The sequence below is a fragment of the Musca vetustissima genome, unplaced genomic scaffold (assembly GCF_032173495.1).
Source record: "Musca vetustissima isolate MV318-11 ecotype Yass unplaced genomic scaffold, APGP_CSIRO_Mvet_v1 utg49154, whole genome shotgun sequence".
Lineage (NCBI taxonomy): Eukaryota > Metazoa > Arthropoda > Insecta > Diptera > Muscidae > Musca > Musca vetustissima.
The window spans coordinates 53,077-78,904 of NW_026873766.1; the positions used below are offsets into that span (position 1 = coordinate 53,077).

The following is a 25,828-nucleotide window of genomic DNA, read 5'->3' on the forward strand; positions in this document are numbered from 1 at the left end:
TCGTGAATACATTTTTTAAATTATAACATATATTATTTATGCAAATAACTGGTATAAATATTGGCCAATATTTCTCGATAATTATGATTTATTATCATTTGAAGTAATTTTGTTTTTTAATTTTTTGTTCCTACCTGTGGTAATGTTTTCAACACAATTCACAATTTACCACTGAGAGAGAGATACTCTCAACACCGATCCCGATGCGGCAAATATAAAACCTTATTAAATATACCTTGTTTCCTCTTGAGAAGAAATATTCTATAACAAAATGAATACTCTCACAAGTAGTCTATGTGACGCAAAACGTAAGACGTTTTTATTGTGGTGGTGCTCATAACTCATTTGTTATGTATACGTCACAGCGGCGCGTTACGTTGATTAGTAATTGTCATTACGATTGTTGCCGTGGTTACTCGCTTACAATTGACATTTTGTAAAATTCTTTTCATTTTTCTTGTATAATTTAAAAGTAAAGGGTCAATAAATGTGCTGCTGTCATATTAATATTATTAGAATTAGCCGGCACTTGAAATATATTTCACAAAGTTGTGTAAAAACTATATATTGAAACATCGCAGCAATGGAATGTAATTTGCTGCTATTGTTTAAATGAGAAGAGGAAGCAACCATTGGAAGAACCGGTCAGAGAAAAATTGCAAGAATTTCCATGAATTTGTCCTTGGACCAATTTCGCTTCTTGGTCTAATTTGGTTTTATCTTTAAAAAATCTGGAATATTTAATTTTGTTACCTCTTCAAGGAAGTCGATTAATTTCTTATGGCAAATCTCTTTTAATTAAAATAATTTTTTTAATTTCCAATATATTTACAGTTTGAAACTTTTTATTAAATTATTAATGTAATTTTTTTTTACTTTCTTCTCTTTGCAGATTCTAAAAAAAAAACCCGCCACCCATCTAAATGTGGTCCACACAATTCATAGCTTAATGGGAAAACAAATTAAGGAAACTTTCTGCCACATTGAATTTTATAAACAAGAGAAAATGTTTAATTTAATCTATTTAAATGAGTAAATCTCAATCTCATTGAATTTTGAATTCAATACAATACAATGGTCATTAAGTTCACATTTTATTAAACACATATTTCTATACGATAACACTACTATCCAAAAGTAAAGTAAACCAAGCTACATTCTTCTTAGAAATATTATAAGAAAAAGGAACAAAGTTCTTAAATCCATTGGATTCCAAAGTAAAACAAACACCAAGCTCTCAAGGCGAGAGTTAAGAGTTGGTGTTTGGCCAACTACTACCACTACTACTACGGAGATTAATACCCCAATCAAAAATAACTTGACACGTGTGCCACCTGTTGGAACGCTAGGACAAACACTAAAAACTAAAGAAACAAACCCCCCATCCATCCACTCATGACTTTTCGGTTCCAATAGCTAAGGAGATAGCACAAAAAACCAAAATAGTTGCCGTATACATATAATCTATAACAAGCTGCAGGCACAGAACCCTCTCAAAAACAACAATAATAAGAATAAGAAAAGCTGGAAGAGGACGGACGGTTTAATTTCTTTTTAAATTAAATTAGTTTATTATCGAATCAACAACAACAACCCATCATCAATTTCATTATCATCAATATTGTAATTGTATACAAAATAAAATATTGTATAAACTATAAAAAATTATATAAAATAACAAACACAAACAAAAATATATATCAAAATGACTACCGATACCCGCCGACGTGTCAAATTATATGCTCTAAATGCAGAACGTCAATGGGATGATCGTGGCACTGGTCATGTTTCATCAAATTATGTCGACAGACTGAAAGGTTAGTTACACTATTTTTATTAGCTATTTAATTTTCATTTTAATTATTTTTTATTTCTTTTCGTATTGATCCTCCCATTGAAGGTATCTCGTTGCTGGTACGCGCTGAATCCGATGGTAGTTTACTTTTGGAAAGTAAAATCCAACCCGACACCGCTTATCAAAAGCAACAGGACACATTAATTGTTTGGTCTGAAGGTGATAATTTTGATTTAGCCTTAAGTTTCCAAGAGAAGGCCGGCTGCGATGAAATATGGGAGAAAATATGTCAGGTGAGTTGTTATAATAAGAAATTGATTATAAAAAAATGATCCCTATAAGAAGACCTAAAGGCCTTTTAGATATCCAAAATTATATAAAATTATCCCTATAAGAAGACCTAAAGGCCTTTTAGATATCCAAAAGATGAATTTTTTGTTTTCGAGAAAAAGTCATTTGGTTTTTTAAAAGAAGACCTTCAGGTTATCTAGAATGTGAACTTTTGTTTTTCGACAAGAATACATTTTTGTGTTTTTTTTTTAAAGAAGACATTTGGTCACCCAATTGGAAAGACTTCACTTCAATCTTGAATAAGAAGACATTTTTTTCTATTGGAAGACTTTTTGATCTTTTGGATCCAAAACATAATAAACTCTTCTTCGTCTTTTCCTATAAGAAGGCCTTCTGACCTTCTATAATATGAAGACCTTTTGATCATCCTTGTTGTTCTTCTATAAGTAGAACTTTAAGACATATTGGTGGTTTACATGAAAACACGTTCCTCTACTATATGAATGGAACATTTTTTGAGACATTTGGTTCTATTTAAAAATACTTTTTTGTTCTCTTTAAGAAGACATTTTAGTTCACTTTATGAAGATACATTTTCCTTTGTTTTCCTTATGAAGGCTAATAAGTCCTCTTTAAGAAGACCTGCTGATGGTCCTCGTTAAGAATATCTATAGTCTACATTATGAAGATATGTTTAAAATACTTTTTATGCTTCCCTTCTAAAAGATAATCGAATAATGGGAGGACCTTTTTAGCTTTCTCATAGAAGGTCCTTTGGTCGACTTTAAGAAGGTATTTTGGCTTCCTTCAAGAAGACCTTTTAGCCTTTATTTGGAAGGATTTTTAAATATCTTTTGAACCTCTATTTTGCTCTTTTCTTTAAAGTATTTTCGAACACCTTTGGGAGGAACTTTTTAGCTTTCTTATAGAAGGTTCTTTGGTCCACTTTAAGAAGGTATCGACCGACTTCATTTAAGAAGACATACTTATTAATCAACTTATAGCCTTCTTTACGAAGAACTTTTGGTCTCCTTTAAGAAGCCTTTTTGGTATCCTCTAAGAAGAACCCATGGTCTCCTTTAATATGCATTTTTGGTATCCTCTAAGAATACATTTTGGTTGACCTTTTGTTGCTCTTTAAGAATACTTAGCAGACCCTTTGTTGTCCTTTATGATGATCTTCTACTCACTTTCAAGAATTAGTTTTTGTCTTCTTCTTCCTTCTTCTTTTCTTTCTCTTTAAGAAGGCAACTTTTAAATGACCTTATGACATTTAAAAATACCCTTCGTTCCTTTACCTTTTGTTCTTCATTGTGAATATCTTTTATTCCTCTTTGAGAATATATCCTTTAAAGGTCGTAAGCTTTCTTTTGAAATGGTCTAGTGTTTTTCTTAAAAAAGATATTCTGATTTTTATTACAATATATTTCCTTAAGTAGATGGATTTGATATCCTTTATGAAGATTTTTTTGTCCTCTTCAAGAATGCTATTAGACCTTCTAAAATATAGGTCCCCTATGTTAAAGAATATAGGCCTTCATTAAGGATACAAAGTGACAGATTTTTTTTTATCAATACCATTCGGTATCTTTAAGAAACCCTTCAGGTCCTCTTTTCAGAATAGTTTTCGGTCTTCTTTTAAAAGGCCCCTTTGACATTCTTCTAAAATATAGGTCCTCTACGTTAAAGCATATATGCCTTCATTAGGGATACAAACTGACAGACTTTTTTATCAATAATTTTCGGTCCTCTTTAAAAATCCCTTCAGGTCCACTTTTCGGAATACTTTTAGGTCTTCTTTTATAAAAGACCCCTTTGGCATTCCTTTAGCCTTATAGCAGTATAATTTTAGACTCCTATTATAATTTATTTATACCTCTTCTAGGAATACCTTTTGATCCTCTTTGGCAAATCAATCTCTCTATGTCATATTTGTGTGTTTTCAAATCTATTCAAAAAACTATTTAATTTTTATATATAACAAATAATAATTATTCTCCTCTCTCTCTCTCTTTTCACACAACACTACCAGGTCCAAGGCAAAGATCCTTCCGTGGAAATTACCCAAGACATCGTTGAAGAATCCGAAGATGAACGTTTCGAAGATATGTCCGATACAGCACCGCCTATTGAATTGCCACCCTGTGAATTGGCCCGCCTCGAAGATATCTCTGAAGTTATCCAGAATTGTCTGACCACACCATTGCGTAAAGAAAAACTTTCCATGGCCTTGGAATCGGAAAACTACATAAAAAAATTGCTAAACATATTTCATGTATGCGAAGATTTGGACAATACCGAGGGTCTGCATCATCTATTCGAAATATTTAAGAATATTTTTCTGCTTAATAAAAATGCCCTATTCGAAATTATGTTCGCCGAGGATACCATTTTCGATGTGGTCGGCTGTCTCGAATATGATCCGAGTGCCACACAACCGAAAAAACATCGTCAGTATTTAAAGCAATGGGCTAAATTCCGTGAAGCCGTACCCATTAAGAATCAAGACCTATTGGCGAAAATCCATCAGACATTTCGTGTGCAGTATATACAGGATATTATATTGCCCACGCCATCGGTATTCGTCGAGGATAATATGTTAAATACTTTATCTAGTTTTATATTTTTTAACAAAGTCGAAATTGTCACACTGATACAAGAGGATGAACGTTTTCTGGTCGATATGTTTACCATGTTGACCGATCCAAATACCAGTGACGCAAAGCGTCGTGACATAGTCCTGTTTCTGAAGGAGTTCTGTAATTATGCCCAAAATCTACAGCCACAGGGTAAAGATTCGTTTTACAAGACCCTGACATGTCTGGGTATACTGCAGGCATTGGAAATTACGCTGGTGATGAACGATCAGAAGACAAAGGCGGCATCAATCGATATATTGACGGCGATTGTGGAGTTTTCACCGTTGGTAGTGCGTAATTATACGCTGCAACAAGTGAGTCGTACTGAAGGGGTAAGTTTGATGAGCGACGGTAGTGGTGTGCGTATACATTATTTCCCCCTCCTCAGCTCCCTACTTTCCCCCTCAACAGAAAAAAACAAAATCATTTCCTCTCCACATGAATTCAATTTACTAATTTGAAATATTTTTTTCTATTTCCGCCAATTATAGGACCGTATGTTATTAAACATTGCCATTGAACAAATGTTGAATGATTCCGAACCAGAATTGGGTGTTGCTGTGCAATTAATGGGCATCATAAAAATTCTATTGGAACCGGAAAATATGTTAACTGAAAAGGGTGATTTTTTGAATTTCTTCTATAAACACAGTATACAAACTTTGATAGGTAAGTTTTGCAAACAGAATTCGATATTTTTTGTATGGCTATTTTAATGTTTTTTGGTTTTTTTCTTTACAGCACCTTTGTTGCTCAACACAATCGATGATCGTCCGCAAAACGAGGATTATCAAACAGCACAATTATTGGGAATAGTTTTAGATATTTTATCATTTTGTGTCGAACATCATACCTATCACATCAAGAATTTTATCATCCAAAAAGATCTCCTCAAGAGAATTCTGGTATTGATGAAGAGTTCTCATACGTTCCTTGTTTTAGGCGCTCTAAGGCTATTAAGAAAAATTGTAGCATTAAAGGATGAGTTTTATAATCGGTAAGGAGAAACACTGCTTTCTTAAAACACAAGGTATATGAATATCAAAATTAATTGTTATTTCTTGTTTTTTGCAGGCACATTGTCAAGGGTAATCTATTTGCACCCGTTGTCGATGCTTTTATACGCAACAATGGTCGTTATAATCTCCTCGAATCTGCTATTTTGGAACTATTCGAATTTGTCAAATTGGAAGACATCAAGACATTGTGTGTGTATTTTGTTGAAACATTTAGCAAAATATTTGATGAAATCGAATATGTTCAGACATTTAAATATCTTAAGAATCGTTACGATCAGTATCAGGAGCGAATAAAAGATCGCGATAAGATGGGTTTAGATACGTAAGTGCCAGCATTTAATTTTTGAATCAATTTTTATTAACGAAAATACTTTTTTTTTTTAAAATTTGTAGTGGCATTCCAATTATTCGTGGCGGTCGTTTTCGTCGTGATCAAAGGCAAATGGAGGAGGAGGAAGAAATGTGGTTTAATGAAGAAGAAGATCTGGAAGAATTGGAAACATATAATTCCGTCATGAAGTGTGAGTAATTGAATTGAAATTTTTGTTGTTCAGAATATATAGGTCATTAATATATACACGAAGATCGTCAGGAGTTAGGGATTAGTTAGACAACCTTCAAGAGGTATTTGAAAGTTAGGAAACCTTTGAGAGGTCTTCTGTTGATACTAGATATTCTAAATTTAGAAAATCTTCTCATGTTCTTCTATTCATATAAGACCTTATCGAAGTCTTCTACAGATGGGGAATACCTCTTCTAGAAGTAGAATAGGTTCTAGAAGTCTTTTGGACATAAAAAGTCTCTAAAACTAGAATACTCTCTATATATTGATATAAAATTTCCGAAGTCTTCTACATAAGGACTTCAATGATAGAATTTCTTCAAGAGGTTTTTTATTTGTAGAATACCACCTTTATCTTCCTGAAGATATTTGTAGACTTTCCTAAGGTAGAATATCTTCAAGAGGTCTTCTACAGAAGATATTCAAGAGGACTTTTGCAGATATAAGTACTTTAGGAAGTCTTATACAAATATAGTACCTTCTTGAGAACTTCTACAGATAAAACAAAACTAGTTTATAACAAAACTATAGTTCTAAATTTCATAATAATAATAGCTTTATTAAATCTGAATTTATTAAAAGAAACCTTATACTGCAAAATTTCAAATTTTAGGGTTGGCTCAATATATTCAATAGATAAAAGGCTTTCAAGAGAATCTCTATAGATATAGAAGGCTTCCAAGTAGACTTGAATAAGTAGAGTAAATTCAGAAGACCTTCCTCAGAATCTTTACAGAAATTCTTGGTGACTTTTACCGACATTTAAGATGTCTTCTGAATATATAAGAGGCCTACATTATTCAATTTTTTTATTTATTTTTATTATAAATGGGAAACTAGCCACAAGACCATGATCGGTTCCAAAAGCCACTATACATCTACTACTCCAAAAACTCAAGAGTTGTTTAACAGATAGACTAACTTAATGAGATCTCCTATAAAAAAAAAACTTTTTGAACATTTTAATAATAACGCTCCCTCATCTTTTTCCTTCACAGCTGTTACAGATAAAAATGGTTCACCCACATCTCAGCAGCAAATACAACAAAAATCACCGCCGCAAAATGCACAACAACTGCAGCAGCAACAGCATAACACCAGTAACAGTATGTTGAGTGGTAGTCAATCTACCAATAGTTTGAACAGTACAGCAACCGCGACGACGTCATCAAATCATACATCAACCGGTAGTAGTGGTGGTGGTGGCGTTGGCTGCAGTAATTCAGCACTTGGTGACAATAATGCAGGCCTACAGACAACACCCTCCACAAGCAGCAATAATAATGCCCCCAGCTCCAACAACAGCAGCAGTACTAGTAGTAGTAATTGCAATAGTAGTGAACAGCAAACGTCCGCCGCTCATTTGGGTGCTGCCTCAGCGACAGCAGCAGCAAATTTATCTTTACAACATCAACAACAACAGCAGCAACAACAGTCGTCTCACTCACTGCATAGCTATCAACAGCAACAGCAGCAGCAACAACAATTGAATCTGAATAGCACTTTAGTTGCGGCAGCGGCCGCAGCTGCTGTGGCTGGTGTATCAGCAGCGGCTAGTACATCAACGGCAGCAGCAGCAGCGGCGGCGGCAGCGGCTGCAGCGCATTTGGAAGCGCAACAGACGCAACAACAAAGTGATATTGTGGAATTACAACAACAATTGGCAGCAGTTGAACAGCAACAGGAATTGGCGGCGTTAGGTGGTGGTGGCAGTGGCAGTGCAACGGCAATTGGTAGCGATGATAGAGCAACGGCAAATTCACCGACTGCCGGTGCAGCAAATGCAACGTTATCACCATCGTCAGCATCATCATCAACATCACCGACTTCATCATCATCATCGACGGCTGGTCCATCAACAAGTGCTCTGACAGAAGCTGCAGCTGCGGCCGCAACACAATTGCTATCGACAATGGCCTCAAATGAAGCTGTGGCAGCGGTTGCAGCAGCCGCAGTAGCTGCTGTAGCGGCCAGTGTTGAAGCGAATAAACTTAATAGTTGTAATAATGCAGCAGCAAACACACAAGCAGCAGCAGCAACAACAACGGATAATAATAAGGAGGCAGTGCCGACATCATCGTCATCATCGTCAACTGCAACACCAGCAGGAGGAAACACAACCACAACAACATTACCAGGCGAAAATATTCTAAAGAAGGTAAGGAGGAAGATAACATTTAAAGAAACTTGAAAAAGACTTTTTTTTAAGTCCAGGCCCTCGAAAAAATATTCGTAGACCTTACACAAATATTTTTAAATAGTCCAAGCCCTTGAAAAAATATTCTTAGATATTAAAAAAATATTCTTTGGCTCTTTAAAAAATATTCTTTGGCTCTAAAAAAAATATTCTTTAAAAAGCCAGCACCTTGTATAGATGATGAAAAACATTCTTAAAAAATATCTCAGCTTTGAAAAGCATAAAAATATGCATTAAAAAGTCCAAGCCCATGAAAAAATATTATACCTTGGAAATATTCTTAGACCTATAATAGACCTTGAAAAAAATGAAGAGATTTTCTTCAAGAGATTTTCTATTTGTAGAAGACCACCTTTACCTTTCTGAAGATATTTCATAAGATGGAAGATATTCAAGAGGATTTTTGCAGATATTTGTACTTTAAGAAGTCATACAAATATAATACCTTCTTGAGGACTTCTACAGATAAAAGGCCTTCAATAGATTTTCTGCAGGTAAAATACCTTCAAGATAGAAGAGATAGAATTGAACTTGTCTTCTATTGATATATCATCCTCAAGTGATATCTCTTCTGGAGATCGACTATATGCAGAAGGCTTCTTTGTCACATATTATTCCTTCTTCAAGAATTTTACAGGCCTTTAAGAGGTCAACTACATATATAAATTCTTGGAAAAATATTCTTAAAAAATCCACGCCTATTTTCGCCATTGGAAAAATATTCCTAAGAAATACACGCCTTTCTAAATCCTTGGAAAAATATTCCTAAGAAATACACGCCTTTCTAAATCCTTGGAAAAATATCCCTAAGAAATACACGCCTTTCTAAATCCTTGGAAAAATATTCCTATGAAATCCACGCCTTTCTAAATCCTTGGAAAAATATTCTTTGAAAAATCCACGCCTATATAGGTCATTGAACAAATATTCTTTAAAAAATCCGCACCTATTTTGGTCCTTGACAAAATCTTCTCTAAAAAATCGACACCTATTTTGCTCTTTGACAAAATCTTCTTTAAAAATTACACGCCTATTTGGTCCTTGACAAAATCTTCTTTAAAAATTAGACGCCTATTTGGTCCTTGACAAAATCTTCTTTTAAAATTACACGCCTATTTGGTCGTTGACAAAATTTTGTTTAAAAAATCCACGCCTTTTTTTGTGCTCTTGAAAAAATATTCTTTAAAAAATCCACGCTTATTTAGGTCCTTGACAAAATCTTCTTTAAAAAATCCACGCCTATTTTGGTCCTTGACAATATATTCTTTAAAAAAGCCACACCTATTAAGGACTTTGAAAAAATATTCTTAAAAAATCCCCGTTTTTCTAAGCCCTGGAAAAATATTTTGAAAAAATTCACAACTTTCCTTACCCTCGAAAAAAAAAAAATTTCTTTAAAAAATGCATTAAAAAAATATTCTTTAATAAATCCACATATTTTTTGGATCTTGAAAAAATATTCTTTAATAAATCCACATCTTTTTTGGATCTTGAAAAAATATTCTTTAATAAATCCACGCCTATTTTGGCTCCTGAAAATATTTGTTTTAATATATCCACGCCAAAATTAACCCTTGAAAAAAAATATTCTTTTAAAAAATTTTCACCAATTTTACCACCTAAAAAAATATTTTTTTAATCGATTTTTAAACTGTAAAAATTCATTGTAATAATTTGTCCTTTTTACTCTCTCTCTCTCTTTGCAGCTTGTTGATTATGGTAGTGATTCGGGTGATGAATATGAAGCAGAAGAGGACGAAGAAGAAGATACACCACATCAAAAGAAACCACGTTTGGCATAGCAACTTTACCAGAAGCACCATCAGCAACAGCAGCAACATGCTGTACAAAAACAGCAGCAGCAGAAACAGATGCAGATACAGTTACAGCAACAACAATCCCCAAATCAAAATACAATTTTTCCATCCCAGCAGCAACAACAACAATATCCACAAATACAACAACATTCTGTTGTGAATCAACACCAGAATCACTCCCATAATACTTCTTCTGCTATAACAACAACTACAATAAATCAAGATTTGTTGCAACAACAACAGCTTTTGGCAACGCATTCCCATGGCCAATCCAATTATGTTCTCTCACAACAACAACACCACCAACATCATCATCCCCACCATCTCCATAATCACCACCATCATCATCACCAACAACAGCAACACAACCCCAACCACCAACAGAATCATCATCATCAACAACAACAGCACACGGTTACGGCTGCAACAAGTGCTGCTGCTGTGGCAGCTGCTGCAGCCGCTGCTGCTGAAACAATTATAAAAACATTTGCAACCATGTCTTCGTCACCACTTGTTGTTACGGCCTCTATGACGTCGTCACCATCAGTGTTATCTTCACCGTCATCCGGCTATTCGGCCACATCGTCGTCTGTCGCATTGACGGCGCCTTCATCCATTTACAATAATAATAATAACAACAACAAAAATAATAATACTGCAACCACAACTATTATTACTACTAATCCCAAGAACAAACAACAACAAACACAACAACATTTTTAAACTTTTTAAATATAAAATAATATATACATATATAAAGATAAATTGATTAAAAACAAAAAAAACTACAACAAAAATAATTACCATTATTATTAATTATAGTTAAAACAAAAAAAGGAATCACTTTTTAGCCACAGGCTACATTTATAACAAAAAAGAGAAAACCGAAAAACAAAAACAAAACATAAATGATGATAACAAGAAAAAGAAAAGAATCATCATCAAATTAAAAATAAGAAAGAGATGATAAACATTAATTACAACAATTATAGTAATGTAAAATTTCAGTATAACAAACCAGAAAAAAAGAAAAAAACAAAATAAAAAAAAAATAATTAAAAAACAAAACAACAAAAATTGAAATCCTTCTAATTTTTAATGATGACGACGATCCACTACAACAAAATTAGGGGAAAAACGGACAGACAAACAATTTCAAATAGACGACAAACAAAGGAAGCCTTTATTTTCCTTTATGAAAGGTTTATATATAAACGACTGTTTATATTTATATAAACATTTCATAAATTATTTCAAAATAAGGGATAGCAAATTACAAAATCTTTTTTTAGTTTCCAAAAATTAGACAGACAGACCAGCCACAAATGTAATGCATATTGAATTGATGTAATTTAAAAATCACAAAATGAGGGCGCATTCATACTTGCTATTGAAAATAAATTCAATTTTAATTAATCAAAATTCAATAAAACAAATTCGCTCTTTGGTGGAGTAACATGTGTGTGATATAATTTAATTAATTCTTGTTACAAATTAATAACAAAAATATGTTGTTTAAATTTGAAAATCAAAAATACATGCCCTCGTTTTATGACTTATCATAACGGAATTACATGCGATTCAATATCAACATTATAACAAAATTAAAAAAAATGACAAAAAATCGACTGACAATTTGGACACGACGACGGACCGTCTCTTGTTACTTCTACGTCCTAAAGTAAATTGTATACATATTTATATTTGTCTACAACAACAAAAACATTTCATGTTTAGAGAACAAAACAAAAACTATACATAGATGATAGCCGGTAATTAAAATAAATGAAACATACATTTTTTAATTTGTATTTATTTCTTTTTTTACTTTTTGTGTTAAAATATTTTCCATTTTCTATTTTAATTTTCTTCACAAAACCAACATTTCTTCCTATATATAAAATTACTTTAAAAAACGAAAATAAATATGTTGTCATTTATTAATTAATAATTAATGATTTAATGTGTTTTTGTATTTATTTTTATTCTTGTTCTTTTTTAATTTTTTAGTTATTTGAATTTTTTAACCGTTGCAATGTGATTTAACTTTCTACACTACTTGGTATTACGTATAGAACCAGCGTTTGCATTTCAGACTTTATAGAGACTCTGTCTATATATGGTTTCTATATATGACCGTTTGTATTGACTAGAGGGTGTCAAATTAATTACGGTGGGGTCCACAACATTTTTCTCATCCATCAAAGGAGAGTTATCCAAATAATCTGAGGAGTGAATTAGTTTGTTTTTCTAGGCTTTTGTTTCTGCCCGAATTTTCTTGTTCGAAGAATCCTAACTGGGATTTGAAGGCTGGCCCAAAAATTGAAAACTAATAATCTAATCCGTTCCAAATTTTAAAACAGTTTTCTATAGTGGAGAGGGGGACACATTTTGAACGGGGGCACCTTTGAACAGGGCTTATAAAATCTTGGTTTAAATTTTTTCCGACCCTTCGACATTTCTGTAAAGTGCCACGGATGGGGCACCTTTGAACATGCCCATTAAATTCGAGTAAAAAGCGGAGATTTTAACTTTTGGCTACGATTTCTCAAAATTTCAAATGGGATAATAAGACTACGAAATTAACTGTATTTTTCACCATATTAATTTTTGTTTTTTTTTGTCATTTTATGTTTTAATAAATTTTGATCTGAATTTTAAGCCGCATCTCGCATTTTTTGTGTCTCCCTATTCATTCAGAATACGGCGAGAATGTGAAAGCGAAATTTTTTTACATGCGAGATATATCTCCCAGCGAATATCCAGAATAAGGCTGATCATGAGCCCAAAAAAAGATGTTCACGATTTATATTTAAATAGGAATGGCTACTTTAGTTTAAAAGTTTAGTAGTAATTTTAACCATTATGGGAAGCCTAAAAAATTCAGTTTTTATTGCTAAACATCACTAAACAGCAACCAGAAAAAAATGGTTGCCGAAAAATTCTATTTGAAGCCCAGTCTTTTTCTTTTGCATTTGAGACTTTATAGAGACATTGTCAATATATAGTTTCTATATGAGACCGTTTGTTTTGACTAGAGGTTGTCAAATTGATTACCGTGGGGTCCATAGCATTTTTCTCATCCGTCAAAGGAGAATTATCCAAATAATCTGAGGAGTGAATTAGTTTGTTGTTCTAGGCTGTCGTTTCTGTCCGAATTTTTTGTTCGAAGAATCATACAGGAAATGAAATGACTGGGGTTTGTAGTAGTAGGGGAGAGGGGGGCACCTTTGAACACTTTTTGCTTTCAAGCCTTATAAATTTTTTTATTATATAATTTTTGGTTTCGTATAAATTTTAAGTAATAGGTACATATGTAACCTTTAAAATGAACATACATATGACATACTATAAGCTTGATAAATATATTTTATTACTGTTTTAATGGACGAAGTCAAAGTGTTCAAAAATTGCCCCCCGGGGGGGCAGCTTTGAACAAGGGTTGTCATTTTTGAACGACATGGTTTTTTACAGTGTTTATGTTTGAATATGTATGTATTTTATTCATACATATCAGAAATGCATTTATTCATTAAAAAATGTATAAAAAATTTTCAAAATTTAAAAAAAATAGATCAAAATTTATTAAAACATAAAATTACTTAAAAACAAAAATTAATATGGTGAAAAATACAGTTAATTTCGTAATCTTATTAGTCCATTTGAAATTTTGAGAAATCGAAGCCAAAATTTAAAAACTCCGTTTTTTACTCGAGTTTAATGGGCATGTTCAAAGGTGCCCCACCCATGGCATTTTACGGAAATTTATAATAACTTTTTTGTAATAAATATATATGAAAGAAATTACATTAGTTATGTTTGAAATGATTGTTGGAATGCAAAAAATTTGTTTGACGAAAGGAAACTATCACAGAATTATTCCTGCGCCCTTACAACTAAATGAATAAATGTTTACAATGACACTGCGAAAACATGGTCACCCATGTACATTTTGTCGACAACTCAAAAAGATAGCCAAAGTGGTTTACGCAGATAGAGAACAAGATTGCCATATACAAAAATGTAGTTGCGGGTCGGAAAAATTTTAAACCAAGATTTTATGAGCGCTGTTCAAAGGTGCCCCACATTCAAAGGTGCCCCCCTCTCCCCTACGAATTTCAAAAACATCCAACTTAATCCAAACCAACACCCCCACAGTGATCCTAAATCCATTTTTCAGGATTCAAACTCTATCAGTTCATTCACAATTCAAATTGTACCAAATTTAGTACACAGTAGTACAAATTTCCAAAACATTCTACATACCCCAATCCCACACTGATCCTAATTCCAAGTTTCATGATTCCAACTCCATCGGTTCATCCACAATTTAAATTGTACCAAATTTAGTACACAGTAGCATGAATTTCCAAAACTTCCTACATACCCCAATTCTACACCTCCACAGCGATCCTAAATCAAAATTTGAGGATTCCAACTCTATCGGTTTACCCACAATTCAAATTGTACCAAATTTAGTACACAGTAGTACCAATTTCCAAAACTTCCCACATACCCCAATCCTACACCCCCACAATGATACTAAATTCAAGTTTTAGGATTCCAACTCTCGGTTCACCCACAATTCAAATTGTACTAAATTTAGTACACATTAGTACAAATTTCTAAAACTTCCTTACACAATCTTACACCTCCGCAGTGTTCATAAATCAAAAGTTCAAGATTCCAACTCTTTCGGTTCAACCAAAAAATCAAATTGTACCAAATTTAGTACACATTAGTAGAAATTTCTAAAACTTCCTACATATCTCCATCCTACACCTCAACAGTGATCCTCGCTCCAAATTTCATGATTCTAGCTCTATTGGTTCACCTAAAATTCAAATTGTACCAAATTTAGTACCATTTAGTACTCATAAGTATTATTTTCGTAAACTGAATCCTGACCCCAATCACACACCCCTACAGTGATTCTGACTCCAAATTTCATTGTTCCCGCTCTATAGGATCACCCAAATCCAAACTGTACCGATTATAGTACGATTTAGTACTTTTCATACACATAAGTAACAAATTTCCAAAACTACGTTCATATCCCAATCCTACACTCCGACGGTAATTTTAATTTCAAATTCCAGGATTCCAGCTAGATTTGTACCTCCAAATCAAATTTGTACCAAATATAGTACTTTTCGTGCACATGAGTACACGTTTTCCAAACTCTCCTCATATCGACCCTAATTCTCAACCTTAATTTGCATTCCATATTTCAAGTTTTTAGCTCAATCCATTCACTTGCTACGAAATTGTACAAAATTTAGTACATTTCAGTTCGCATTTCCTTTGCTACATCTATTCTACACTCCATCAGTGACCCTCAATCCAAATTTCAGATTTCTAGCTCTACTGGTTCGCCAAATACAAATGATACCATATTTAGTACTTCTTAGTACTTTTCGTACGGTTCTAGTACGAATTTGCAAAAACCCAGCCTTATCTGTCACCTTTGGACCAAGAGTGACACTCACCCAAAATTTCAAGATTCTAGCTTCAGCCGTTTCGTCTTGGCGTTGATGAATCGTTAAATCAGTCTGTCAGTCAATCACCATATAGTACTTTTCGTAAATGGACCCTACATCTCAACCTTAATTAACACTCCAAATTCAAAGTTTTTAAGGCTATCCGTTCACATGCTACAGAATTGTACCAAATTTAGTACATTTTCGTACTATTCTTGCTCCATCGGTTCGCCAAATACGAATGGTATGACATTTAGTACTTTTTAGTACTTTTCGTACCGTTCTAGTACGAATTTCCAAAAACCCGGCCTTATCTGTCACCTTTGGACCAAGGGTGACCCTCACCCAAAATGTCAAGATTCTAGCTTCAGCCGTTTCGTCTGGGCGTTGATGAATCGTTAAATCAGTCAGTCAGTCAATCACTTTACTCTTTAATTAGTATAGATATATAGCTATCATATGACCTATGATAAATGTAATCGGTCAAGATCTCCGTTCAAGTATTCAAACACATATATGGAAATTTGGTCACATTTCCACATTAGCCACATTTTCGCAACTAAGCGTCTGTAATTTTGCATTCCGGGTTCATGGAGGGTAAAAAACTTTCAGCCATATATATCATACATTCAACCACTTATGGAACGATGCCTCTTGCGCCTGGAGGACGTTCGACACAGGTATTGTATTTTTTATTTCTTTACAACAATTTTACTTTTTTACGGATTGTCAAATTGTGCGGCATCCAAAGAGAAGAATTTTTATCGAATGTATGGTGGTGATGCCTCTATCTCACGGTAAGTCACATGACGATATTGCCTTAACATATATGTAACTAAGCCCCTTGCGTATTTGGAAATTACGGACGTTCAACTAACCCTATTAAGGTGAGTATTTTCATATACAACGCAATGAATTGTACCTTGTACTTTGAACCTGTACTTACAGCTAGAATGGAATATGTCGAGTAGATTAAAAACGGATGATTTGATCACATATGATTTAGATGATATTTTTAATCAGAATAACTGTTTATGTCGATTTAGCCATGAGAGTCTGTTGAAATAACTATGAAGATAGCAATATTTAAGAGAGAGCTTTGAAATTATGTGTTATATCGGTCCATGTTTTGACATAGCTCCCATATAAAAATCCTGCCCAGTTTTCGGTGTTTTGAAGGTTTTAGACGCATTTTCTAACCGAAAGGACTGTGACTTGGCATATCGTGTTATTATGCATAGAATAGGTATAGCCCCCATATAAAGTCTCGAACAAGTTTCGTTTTTTAAGCCGCATTTTCCAACCGAAAGGGCTGTAATTTGACATACCTCTTCCACAGGAAGAAGAAATTCACATTTTGTAAAAAACCGGTTATTTTATTGATCCATGTTTTGGCATAGGCGTCATTTAAGTCCAATGTTCAGTAGTTTAAGGGTTTTAGCAGCATTTTTTCAACCGTATGGGCTATAAGTTGGCCTTTCCTCCTCATTGGCCTGACCCTCCCATTAAGTTATGCTGATCGTTTTAATTATTTTTGAGGGAAAGTTAAAAAATGGCTATAACCTCTTAATATTTATACCCTTCACCACACTGTGGTACAGGGTATTATGTCTTTGGGCATATGTTTGTAACAGGCAAAAATAATCGAGATAGACCCATGGTTCCTTTTGAGAATATGCATAGAATCACTTTCTGAGTCGATTTACGCATGTCCGTCTGTCCGTCCGTCCGTCTGTCCATGTTAAATTGTAAACAAAGTACAGATCGCATTTATTATCCGAATTGGATGAAATTTGGCATAGGTCACTTATTTGGCCCAAGGACGAACCCTATTGAAATTGAGAAAAATCGGTTCAGATTTAGATATAGCTCCCATATATATATTTAACCGATTTAATGTAAACGGTCCCTATATATCTTTCGATTTGCACGAAAATTGGTACAGCCTAATCATTTAGGTCTAGAATGATGTCTGACAAGTTTCGTGAAAATCGGTCCAGATTTAGATATAGCTCCCATATATAGTTTCGTCCGATTTCATGTAAATGGTGCACCAAAGTCCCTATATATCTTCCGATTTGCACGAAATTTGGCATAACGTACTGAATTGAGCCTAGAATGATGTCTGCCAAGTTTCGTGAAAATCGGTCCTGATTTAGATATAGCTCACATATATAGTTTCGTCCGATTTAAGGTAAATGGTGCTCCAAAGTCCCTAAATATCTTTCGATTTGCACGAAATTTGGCATAACGTACTGAATTGAGCCTAGAATGATGTCTGCCAAGTTTCGTGAAAATCGGTCCTGATTTAGATATAGCTCCCATATATAGTTTCGTCCGATTTAAGGTAAATGGTGCACCAAAGTCCCTAAATATCTTTCGATTTGCACGAAATTTGGCACAGCGTACTGAGTAAAGCCTAGAATGATGTGTGCTAAATTTCGTGAAAATCGGTTTAGATTTAGATATAGCTCCAATATATATTTTCGTCCGATTTAAGGTAAATGGTGCACCAAAGTCCCTAAATATCTTTCTATTTGCACGAAATTTCGCACAGTGTATTGAATTAAGCCTAGAATGATGTGTGTTAAGTTTCGTGAAAATCTGTTTATATTTAGATATAGCTCCCGTATATATTTTTGTCCGATTTAAGGTAAATGATACACCAAAGTCCTAAAATATATTTCTATTTGCACGAAATTTCGCACAGTGTATTGAATTAGGCCTGGAATGATGTGTGCTATGTTTCGTGAAAATCCTTTCAGATTAAGATATAGCTCTTATATATAGTTTCGTCCGATTTTATGTAAATGGTGCACCGAAGTCTCTATATATCTTTTGATTTACACGAGATTTTGCATAGTGTAGTGATTTGAGTCTTCAATGACGTGTGTTAAGTTTAGAGTAAATCTGTTAAGATTTAAATATAGCTCTATATATAGTTTCGTCCGATTTTATGTAAATGGTCCACTAAAGTCCCTATATATCTTTCGGTTTGTACGAAATTTGACACAGTGTTATGAATTAGGTGGTATATGTTTCGTGAAATCGTTGAAATCGGTTCAGATTTAGATATTGCTTCTATTTAGTATAGGTTGCAGAATGACATGTTTATGGATCCAATTTCATTTTACTGGTGCATTTAAAATGTGACTTCTGTTAGGATACATCTGTTGAATATACCCAAAGTGGTGAAGGGTATCATATAGTCGGCCCCGTCCGACTTTACTACTTTCCTTACTGGTTTTATATCAGATTAAATAAAAAATGAATATCTGCTTATTGAAATTTAAGAAGAATTGGTCTCAACTTTATTAGTTTTCAATATTATTAACATTAATATATTTTTTAATAAAATATGCTCTATTTTTTACGTCACTTCACATTAATTATGAAAATAATTTTAAAATAAAAAAATAAAACTAGTAATGTAATTGTTGTATTATATAAACAAACTTAAAATAAAATAACAAAAAAAAAAATAACAAAAAAGAAAAACTCAAAACGCAACTACAGTTTTATACTTTAAAGCGATGAAAAAAATATATTTATAAACCGAAAAAAAATAAATAAAAAAACAATATCATCTCTGTCAAGTTACATAAGAAAAACCAAAAACAACAATACAAAATAATGTTAAAAACAAAATAAATCATAGGTTTTCGTAAAGTTAAATTAAACAAATTTTGAAATAAGACAAAACATTACAATTATTTTATGTTAAGAAATAAAAAAATTAATATTATTAAATATGTGGAATTAAGTTTTTAAATTAATACAAAAGTTTTTTAAAGAAATGGCTATTTATTAAATATTATTTATAAATATTTTTTTATAGACTATAACGACGAAATAACGGACGGGCGCGGACTGTTGATGAATGAATATTTATAGAGGCGTTATAGATTGCTTGAGCATTCGATCATTGACATATCGTTGAAAATTACTTGAAAGATTGTGTGATCCATTTCGAGTTTCCCGATAATGAGGGCAAATACATTTTGCAAATGTTTAGAACATCTTATATAGCGAATGGTGAATCCTTTGGGGTCTATATTTGGTCTGGATTAAATTCAACTATCGGCTATATAAGTCCTCCCTGCCTTACTTACTTAGCTGGCTCAAGACAGAATATTTGTCCCATAAGCGAACTTAAAAAACATTTCCAGGCGCGATTTCTTTCCAATTTGAAAGACCATGATTTGATAAGTCATCCTGCATTTGATGTTTCCATCGAGTTTGTTTCCCATTTGCGTGGATCGTCAGTAGGCTCGCTTTATATGCCTTTTGACCTGGGCCATCCTCATCCATTCGCATCCACCGTAGTAGCTGCTGCTCGATGCGTCTGACTATTTCGATGTCCGTGTATAGCTCGTGGTTCACTCACCGTCGACGCAGCTGACTCATCCTTTAGCGCAAGTACCCATGCTTCTGAGCCTTACTCCAGCACGGTTAGTATCAGCGTCTTTTAGAGTGTGAGTTTGGTCGGGCGGGAAGTGGCCTTGCTTACTTATAGTACGTTTACATTTAATCGGATTTCGTTAACCCAGTGGGTTTCAATTGTCAATCCCTTTGCATATATGTCAAATAAATCCTCATAAAGTAGGTTAACCCGGTAAAAAGTTCTAATGTATATGCCGTTTTAGATCATAGTATAATCGGTTGGCAAACACTATCCTTCTCCGAATATAAAAAAGTGATTTCATTAGTTTTATTTGTGGCGGTACCAAGGTATATAAAATATTTGACTACATCGAAGCTGTAGTTCTCAAGTTCCACAGTTTGTCCGAGTCTACTGGATAAAATCAGTTTGGTGTTCTCGCCATTTACTGCCAGACCCGTTTGAGCAGACTCCTCAATTTGCTCAAAGGTAGCTGTTACTGTTCGCAATGTCCGACCCATTATGTTGATATCATCGGCGTAGGCGAGTAACATGTGTTATTTGGTGTACAGAGTGTCATTTCTATTCACCTTTGCCTCTCGTATGACCTTTTCTAGCAGGATGTTGAAAAGGTCACACGACAAACTGTCGTCACCTTGTCTGAGACCTCGTCCGGCATTGACGGGATCCGAGATTCCCTTTCCGACTTTAAATGGTGACCTTGTGCCAGTTAAAGTTACTATAACGACGAATTTCAGGGGAATTTCCATAGACGGAATAGCAGGGAATCTACATAGACAACCTCAAGGTCAGGGAATCTCCATAGACGAGTTGGAAACCAGGGTCTATACAGACGAGCTGAATACCAATGAATCTATATAGACGAGCCAGGAAGAACACGAGGGGTTTATAGACGGGCTGGTAGCCAGGAAGTCTATATATACACATTTAAGGAGAGAGAGAGAGAGAGAGAGCTGAAGACCAATGTGCCTATACAGACGAGCTGAGGACTGCAAGATCTCCTCAATTTCTTCATTATCTGCCAACAATAACTTGCAAAAATACTATCGCGGTGCTTCTAAAGCTGTCTTAAGCATCATCTTGAACCACGGCCTTTTTGGACGGTCAAAACGTAGAGTGCTTGGTACCCATGACTTCTCGTTATTTCTGCACATCTAGAAAATATGTTTTTGGGGGAAAAGTGAAGTGGAAAAGTGCTTTGACAATTGCTTTGCACGCATGCTCACGAATGCTATTTTTGAGATCTTGATTCGTTCACAAATCGTAGCACCAGGTGTGATAAATAACGTAACCTGGTTTGGTACAGACCACCTCCTGTTTTCGTTAATAGAAACCGGAACCATTAAAAATCTGATTTCAGAGAATTTTGCATACACTCAGTTCCTCGGTTAGCTAAGAGGAATTTCCCGAAAATCGACAATACAATTGTCGATCTTCAAATATAGCTGCTGGAGAGTGAGTGAGTGCCGAGGAGGTACTACCACTATTTACAAAGTTATATGTTGCAGATCTTATCAAAAATGGTAAATCCTTCTAAAGGGTTGGACCTGGAACAGGGTACAATTATAAAAGGTAACAGCAAATCCCAGCTGATTTGATTCCAACGTAATTCTAGTGTCAATATGAATTTGACAAATTATTTATGTTTTAAAAATCACCCAACAGGAAAATTGGGATCGCATACAATTTGAAATTGTTCTTTATTAAATGTGCTCTTGTATTCAATTTACTCAATCTGCCTGCTGGGAAAGTTTGAGGAAGCAAATCTTTCTTCAAGGAATAACTCGCTATTCCCAGCATTTTCATATGTGTTACACATATATATGGCAATGGCTCAATTATAGGAAAGATGTGGAAGCGATAGAAATATAAATTTGATACATTTTCATTCATGTTTTTCAATTTTTATTTTGAGGATTCGAAAATATTTCATTTTCAAAATAAAAATAATTTGATGGTAATTTGTTTGTTTGTTTACATTTTTCTGTCAAATGAGTTGACACTAGTAGAACTTACAACAACAAATTTTCATGTGGTTGTTGTATCGTTTTTTGTACAACAACACTTGCTGTTACCTTCTATTATTATACCATGGACCTGGAATAACCATTACTGTTGTCGATGCAGTGTATGCGAAAATACTCCTGTCATATCCTTATGGACATGCTTCCCCACTTTGGCAAGTCAGGACAAACGTGAACCTGCAGATCAACCAGCCCTAAACTGAAGGCTATGGTGCAGGCACATCCTATCATAGCCTTCAGTTTAGGGTTTTGCTCGTTGCTAAAATGTCCGGACTTTATTCTGAATCCTGTACATATCGATTTGCTCGTGCTAAAAACACAGTATGTATGCCTTCCGTCTATCACAACATGATCAATTTGATTTCTCGTTGTTGGATCGGGAGAAAGCCAGGTGGCCTTCTGCATATCGAGATTTGAGTTGTTGAACAGTGGCCAGTGGTAAGAATTTCAAATTGATTAGGATATGTTAGTGATTTAATGCAAAGTAAAATGCCCGATGCTTGCCTTGACTTTGTGCACTCTATAATATATATATATATATTTTTTTTTTTTGCAAAAAATGGTTTCTTTATTTAATTCTCTCTTATGACTATTCTATATATAAAAGGAAACGGTAGAATATTTTTTGTTTTAATAAAATACTTTAATTTTTGTATGTAAGCACTTCTTATACATATAAATATGTACGATTTGATATAATAAACAAAACAAATAAAAAAACAGAATTAAAGAGAAATAAATAAAAAGAGATAAAAAAGTATTAAATAAAATATAAATAAAAAATAGGTTTACATGTGTATATTTTTACTAGAATATTAAGTTGTTCAGGTTTTCAATTCATCCATAACATGAAATGGCAAATTACAGCATACAAATCGGAAGGTGGATTTCTTAAGTAGATGAGAGAGTTAAGTATGGATATATAGATTTACTTAAGGGGACTACCCAATCTCGATTTCAAAAAAATGAAATGTTTTTTTTTTTTTAATTTCTCTTTCGAGATGAGCTACATGATCGGAGTTGCAATGAAAAGGAAAGCCAGAGAGATACTACATTCCCACCACTATGCGACGCGTTTCGCCGTTGATTAGGCGGCTCATCAGGCATATTGGGCAATGTGGCTTACAAATGTCTTTACTTGATATGTTGTATTTATGTCGACTATTGTTGTGAAATTGCATCTACGAATTAAATTCAACCTTGTCAAGGTTCGGACATTTGGCATCACACCAGAACATTCCTTTTCAGAGCAGATTTTTCTTGTAGTGACGGACTTTTTTTCCATACAGACTACAATATTTTTCTTCAATGGTATGCAACTGCATATTGTGCAACCTTAGGAAGATAAGGAGGTGGCTTTGAACGCTAAGGCGCCGGACATCAACAGATGCCATGGGAACCAGGGTTCAAATCCCAGCCGGGCTCAAGCTGAATTTTTGAGTTTTGTTTTTATGCCTTTTTAGGCGAAGGATCATTCATGTAAATGTTTTTTTTATTAATTTCTCTTTCGAGATGAGCTACATGATCGGAGTTGCAATGATTTTTTTTTATTTAATTCGAAAATACACAAATTTCAGAATGTACCTTTAAAATTTCAACAAATCTTGAAGATATTGCCTATTTATTCTTTTAGCATCAAGTGACAGTGCTTCTCAAACGTTAACTTCCAAATTTTCACACGTAATTCTGTACATGAATAGCTATCGTATGAGCTTGGATGCAATCGGTCAAGATCTAGCTTATTTTCTAAATTGGTTTGGACACATATATACATATACTCTTTTGAATGCCGTTGGAATTTTTGGATTAGGACATTCCAGTGGAAGGATTTGTCTTACAAAAAAAGTTACAAAAAAACAACTACAAAATAAACGGTTACTCCCTTCCCAGCTGGCCAGACAGACAATAGTTCTATTCGTTCTGAGGTGTTTAAAGCCATGTCTGCGTTCGGCGTTCCTGCAAAATCAATACGGCTATGCAGGATAACTTTAAGTGGCACAAGGTCAGCAGTTAAAGTCGAAAGGACCTCTCGGAGCCCGAATACCGAACTAGGAATTAGACTGGAAAAGGTCATACGTGATGGAAATGTGAACAGAAATAGCACTCTGTACACTAAACATCATATGTTACTCGCCTACGCCGACGACATCGACATAATCGGTCGAACATTGCGAGCGAACAAATTGAGAAGGAGTCTGCCAAAGTGGGACTGGTAGTAAATGGCGAGAAGACCAAGTCCAGTAGACTCGGACCAACTGTGGAACTTCGAGGTGGTAAACGAAGCATGTGTATTTGCGCTAGCAGATGAGACAGCTCTTTGAGTGTTTGAAAACACTCTTTGAGTGTTTGAAAACACTCTGACTTTGTCTCGGACATCGACAAAGTCAGACGTATTGAGCTGCAGCGACTAAGCTGGCTACGTGATGTTGTGAGAATGGATGAGGTACCTCAACTGGAAAGAACAAGTGGAAGACAACATTTCGGAACGTGGTCTTTCAAATTGGAAGAACTGCGCACAAGACCGACACGCCTGAAAATATTTTTAAGCTCGACTTATGGAACAAGCATTCTGTTCTGTTCTCTTTATATAAAAAAAATCAAAATTGAAAGGATTAGACCGATAAGGACCATCTTCTAAAGGATGGTCTTCGATTATGGCATTTTTAGTCTATGGTTCTACTACCTGAGCGACTGCATCTGAATTAAAAGCTCCGACGTAGCTGATAGGCCTGTTAATCTAGAGGTTCACGTTTGTACTTTGGATCTCTCCTGACGTGCCAACGTGGGGAAGCATGTCCATAAGGATATGACAGGAGTATTTTCGCATACACTGCATCGACCACAGTAATGGTTATTCCAGGTCCAACCCTTTAGAAGGATTTACCATTTTTGATAAGATCTGCAACATATAACTTTGTAAATAGTGGTGGTACCTCCTCGGCACTCACTCACTCTCCAGCAGCTATATTCGAAGATCGACAATTGTAGTGTCGATTTTCGGGAAATTCCTCTTAGCTCACCGAGGAACTGAGTGTATGAATAATTCTCTGAAATCAGATTTTCAATGGTTCCGGTTTCTATTAACGAAAACAGGAGGTGGTCTGAACCAAATCAGGTTACGTTATTTATCACACCTGGTGCTACGATTTGTGAACGAATCAAGATCTCAAAAATAGCTTTCGTGAGCATGCGTGCAAAGCAATTGTCAAGGCACTTTTCCACTTCACTTTTCCCCCAAAAACATATTTTCTAGATGTGCAGAAATAACAAGAAGTCATGGGTGCCAAGAACTGTACGTTTTGACCGCCCAAAAAGGCCCTGGTTCAAGATGATGCTTAAGACAGCTTTAGAAGCACCGCGATAGTATTTTTTCAAGTTATTTTTGGGAGATAATGAAGAAATTGAGGAGATCTTGCAGGTGTCCAATTTAGTTTCTGAAAGAATAATCGTATCTCATTTTCCTAATAATTAATAATGACCCTTAGCTCGTTTTAAAGACTCCCTGGTCTTCAGCTCGTATAGAATATTCTCCCTGCCCTTCATCCAGTCTAGAATATACTTGTCTCGTCTATATTTACTACCTGGTCTTCAGGACGTCTATA

General features: G+C 34.5%; 1 protein-coding gene across 1 annotated transcript; it reads left to right on the forward strand.

Annotated features, from left to right (window-relative positions):
* The first annotated feature begins 1,658 nt into the window (after nt 1–1,658).
* On the forward strand, nt 1,659–10,365 carry LOC133327902 (serine/threonine-protein phosphatase 4 regulatory subunit 3). Its single transcript, XM_061536441.1, has 9 exons — nt 1,659–1,817; nt 1,901–2,088; nt 4,119–5,057; nt 5,217–5,394; nt 5,467–5,722; nt 5,800–6,066; nt 6,138–6,265; nt 7,305–8,464; nt 10,210–10,365. The coding sequence occupies exons 1-9, from the start codon at nt 1,706–1,708 to the stop codon at nt 10,303–10,305; spliced, it is 3,324 nt and encodes a 1,107-aa protein (XP_061392425.1). The 5' UTR covers nt 1,659–1,705; the 3' UTR covers nt 10,306–10,365.
* Nucleotides 10,366–25,828: the final 15,463 nt, after the last annotated feature.

Bases quoted from the DNA above. Each gene is read 5' to 3' on its own strand.
- LOC133327902 (XM_061536441.1), top strand. From the start codon at position 1,706: ATGACTACCGATACCCGCCGACGTGTCAAATTATATGCTCTAAATGCA. The intron at 2,089-4,118 runs GTGAGTTGTTAT...CAACACTACCAG, and splicing joins TATGGGAGAAAATATGTCAG to GTCCAAGGCAAAGATCCTTC. The intron at 6,266-7,304 runs GTGAGTAATTGA...TTTCCTTCACAG, and splicing joins ATATAATTCCGTCATGAAGT to CTGTTACAGATAAAAATGGT.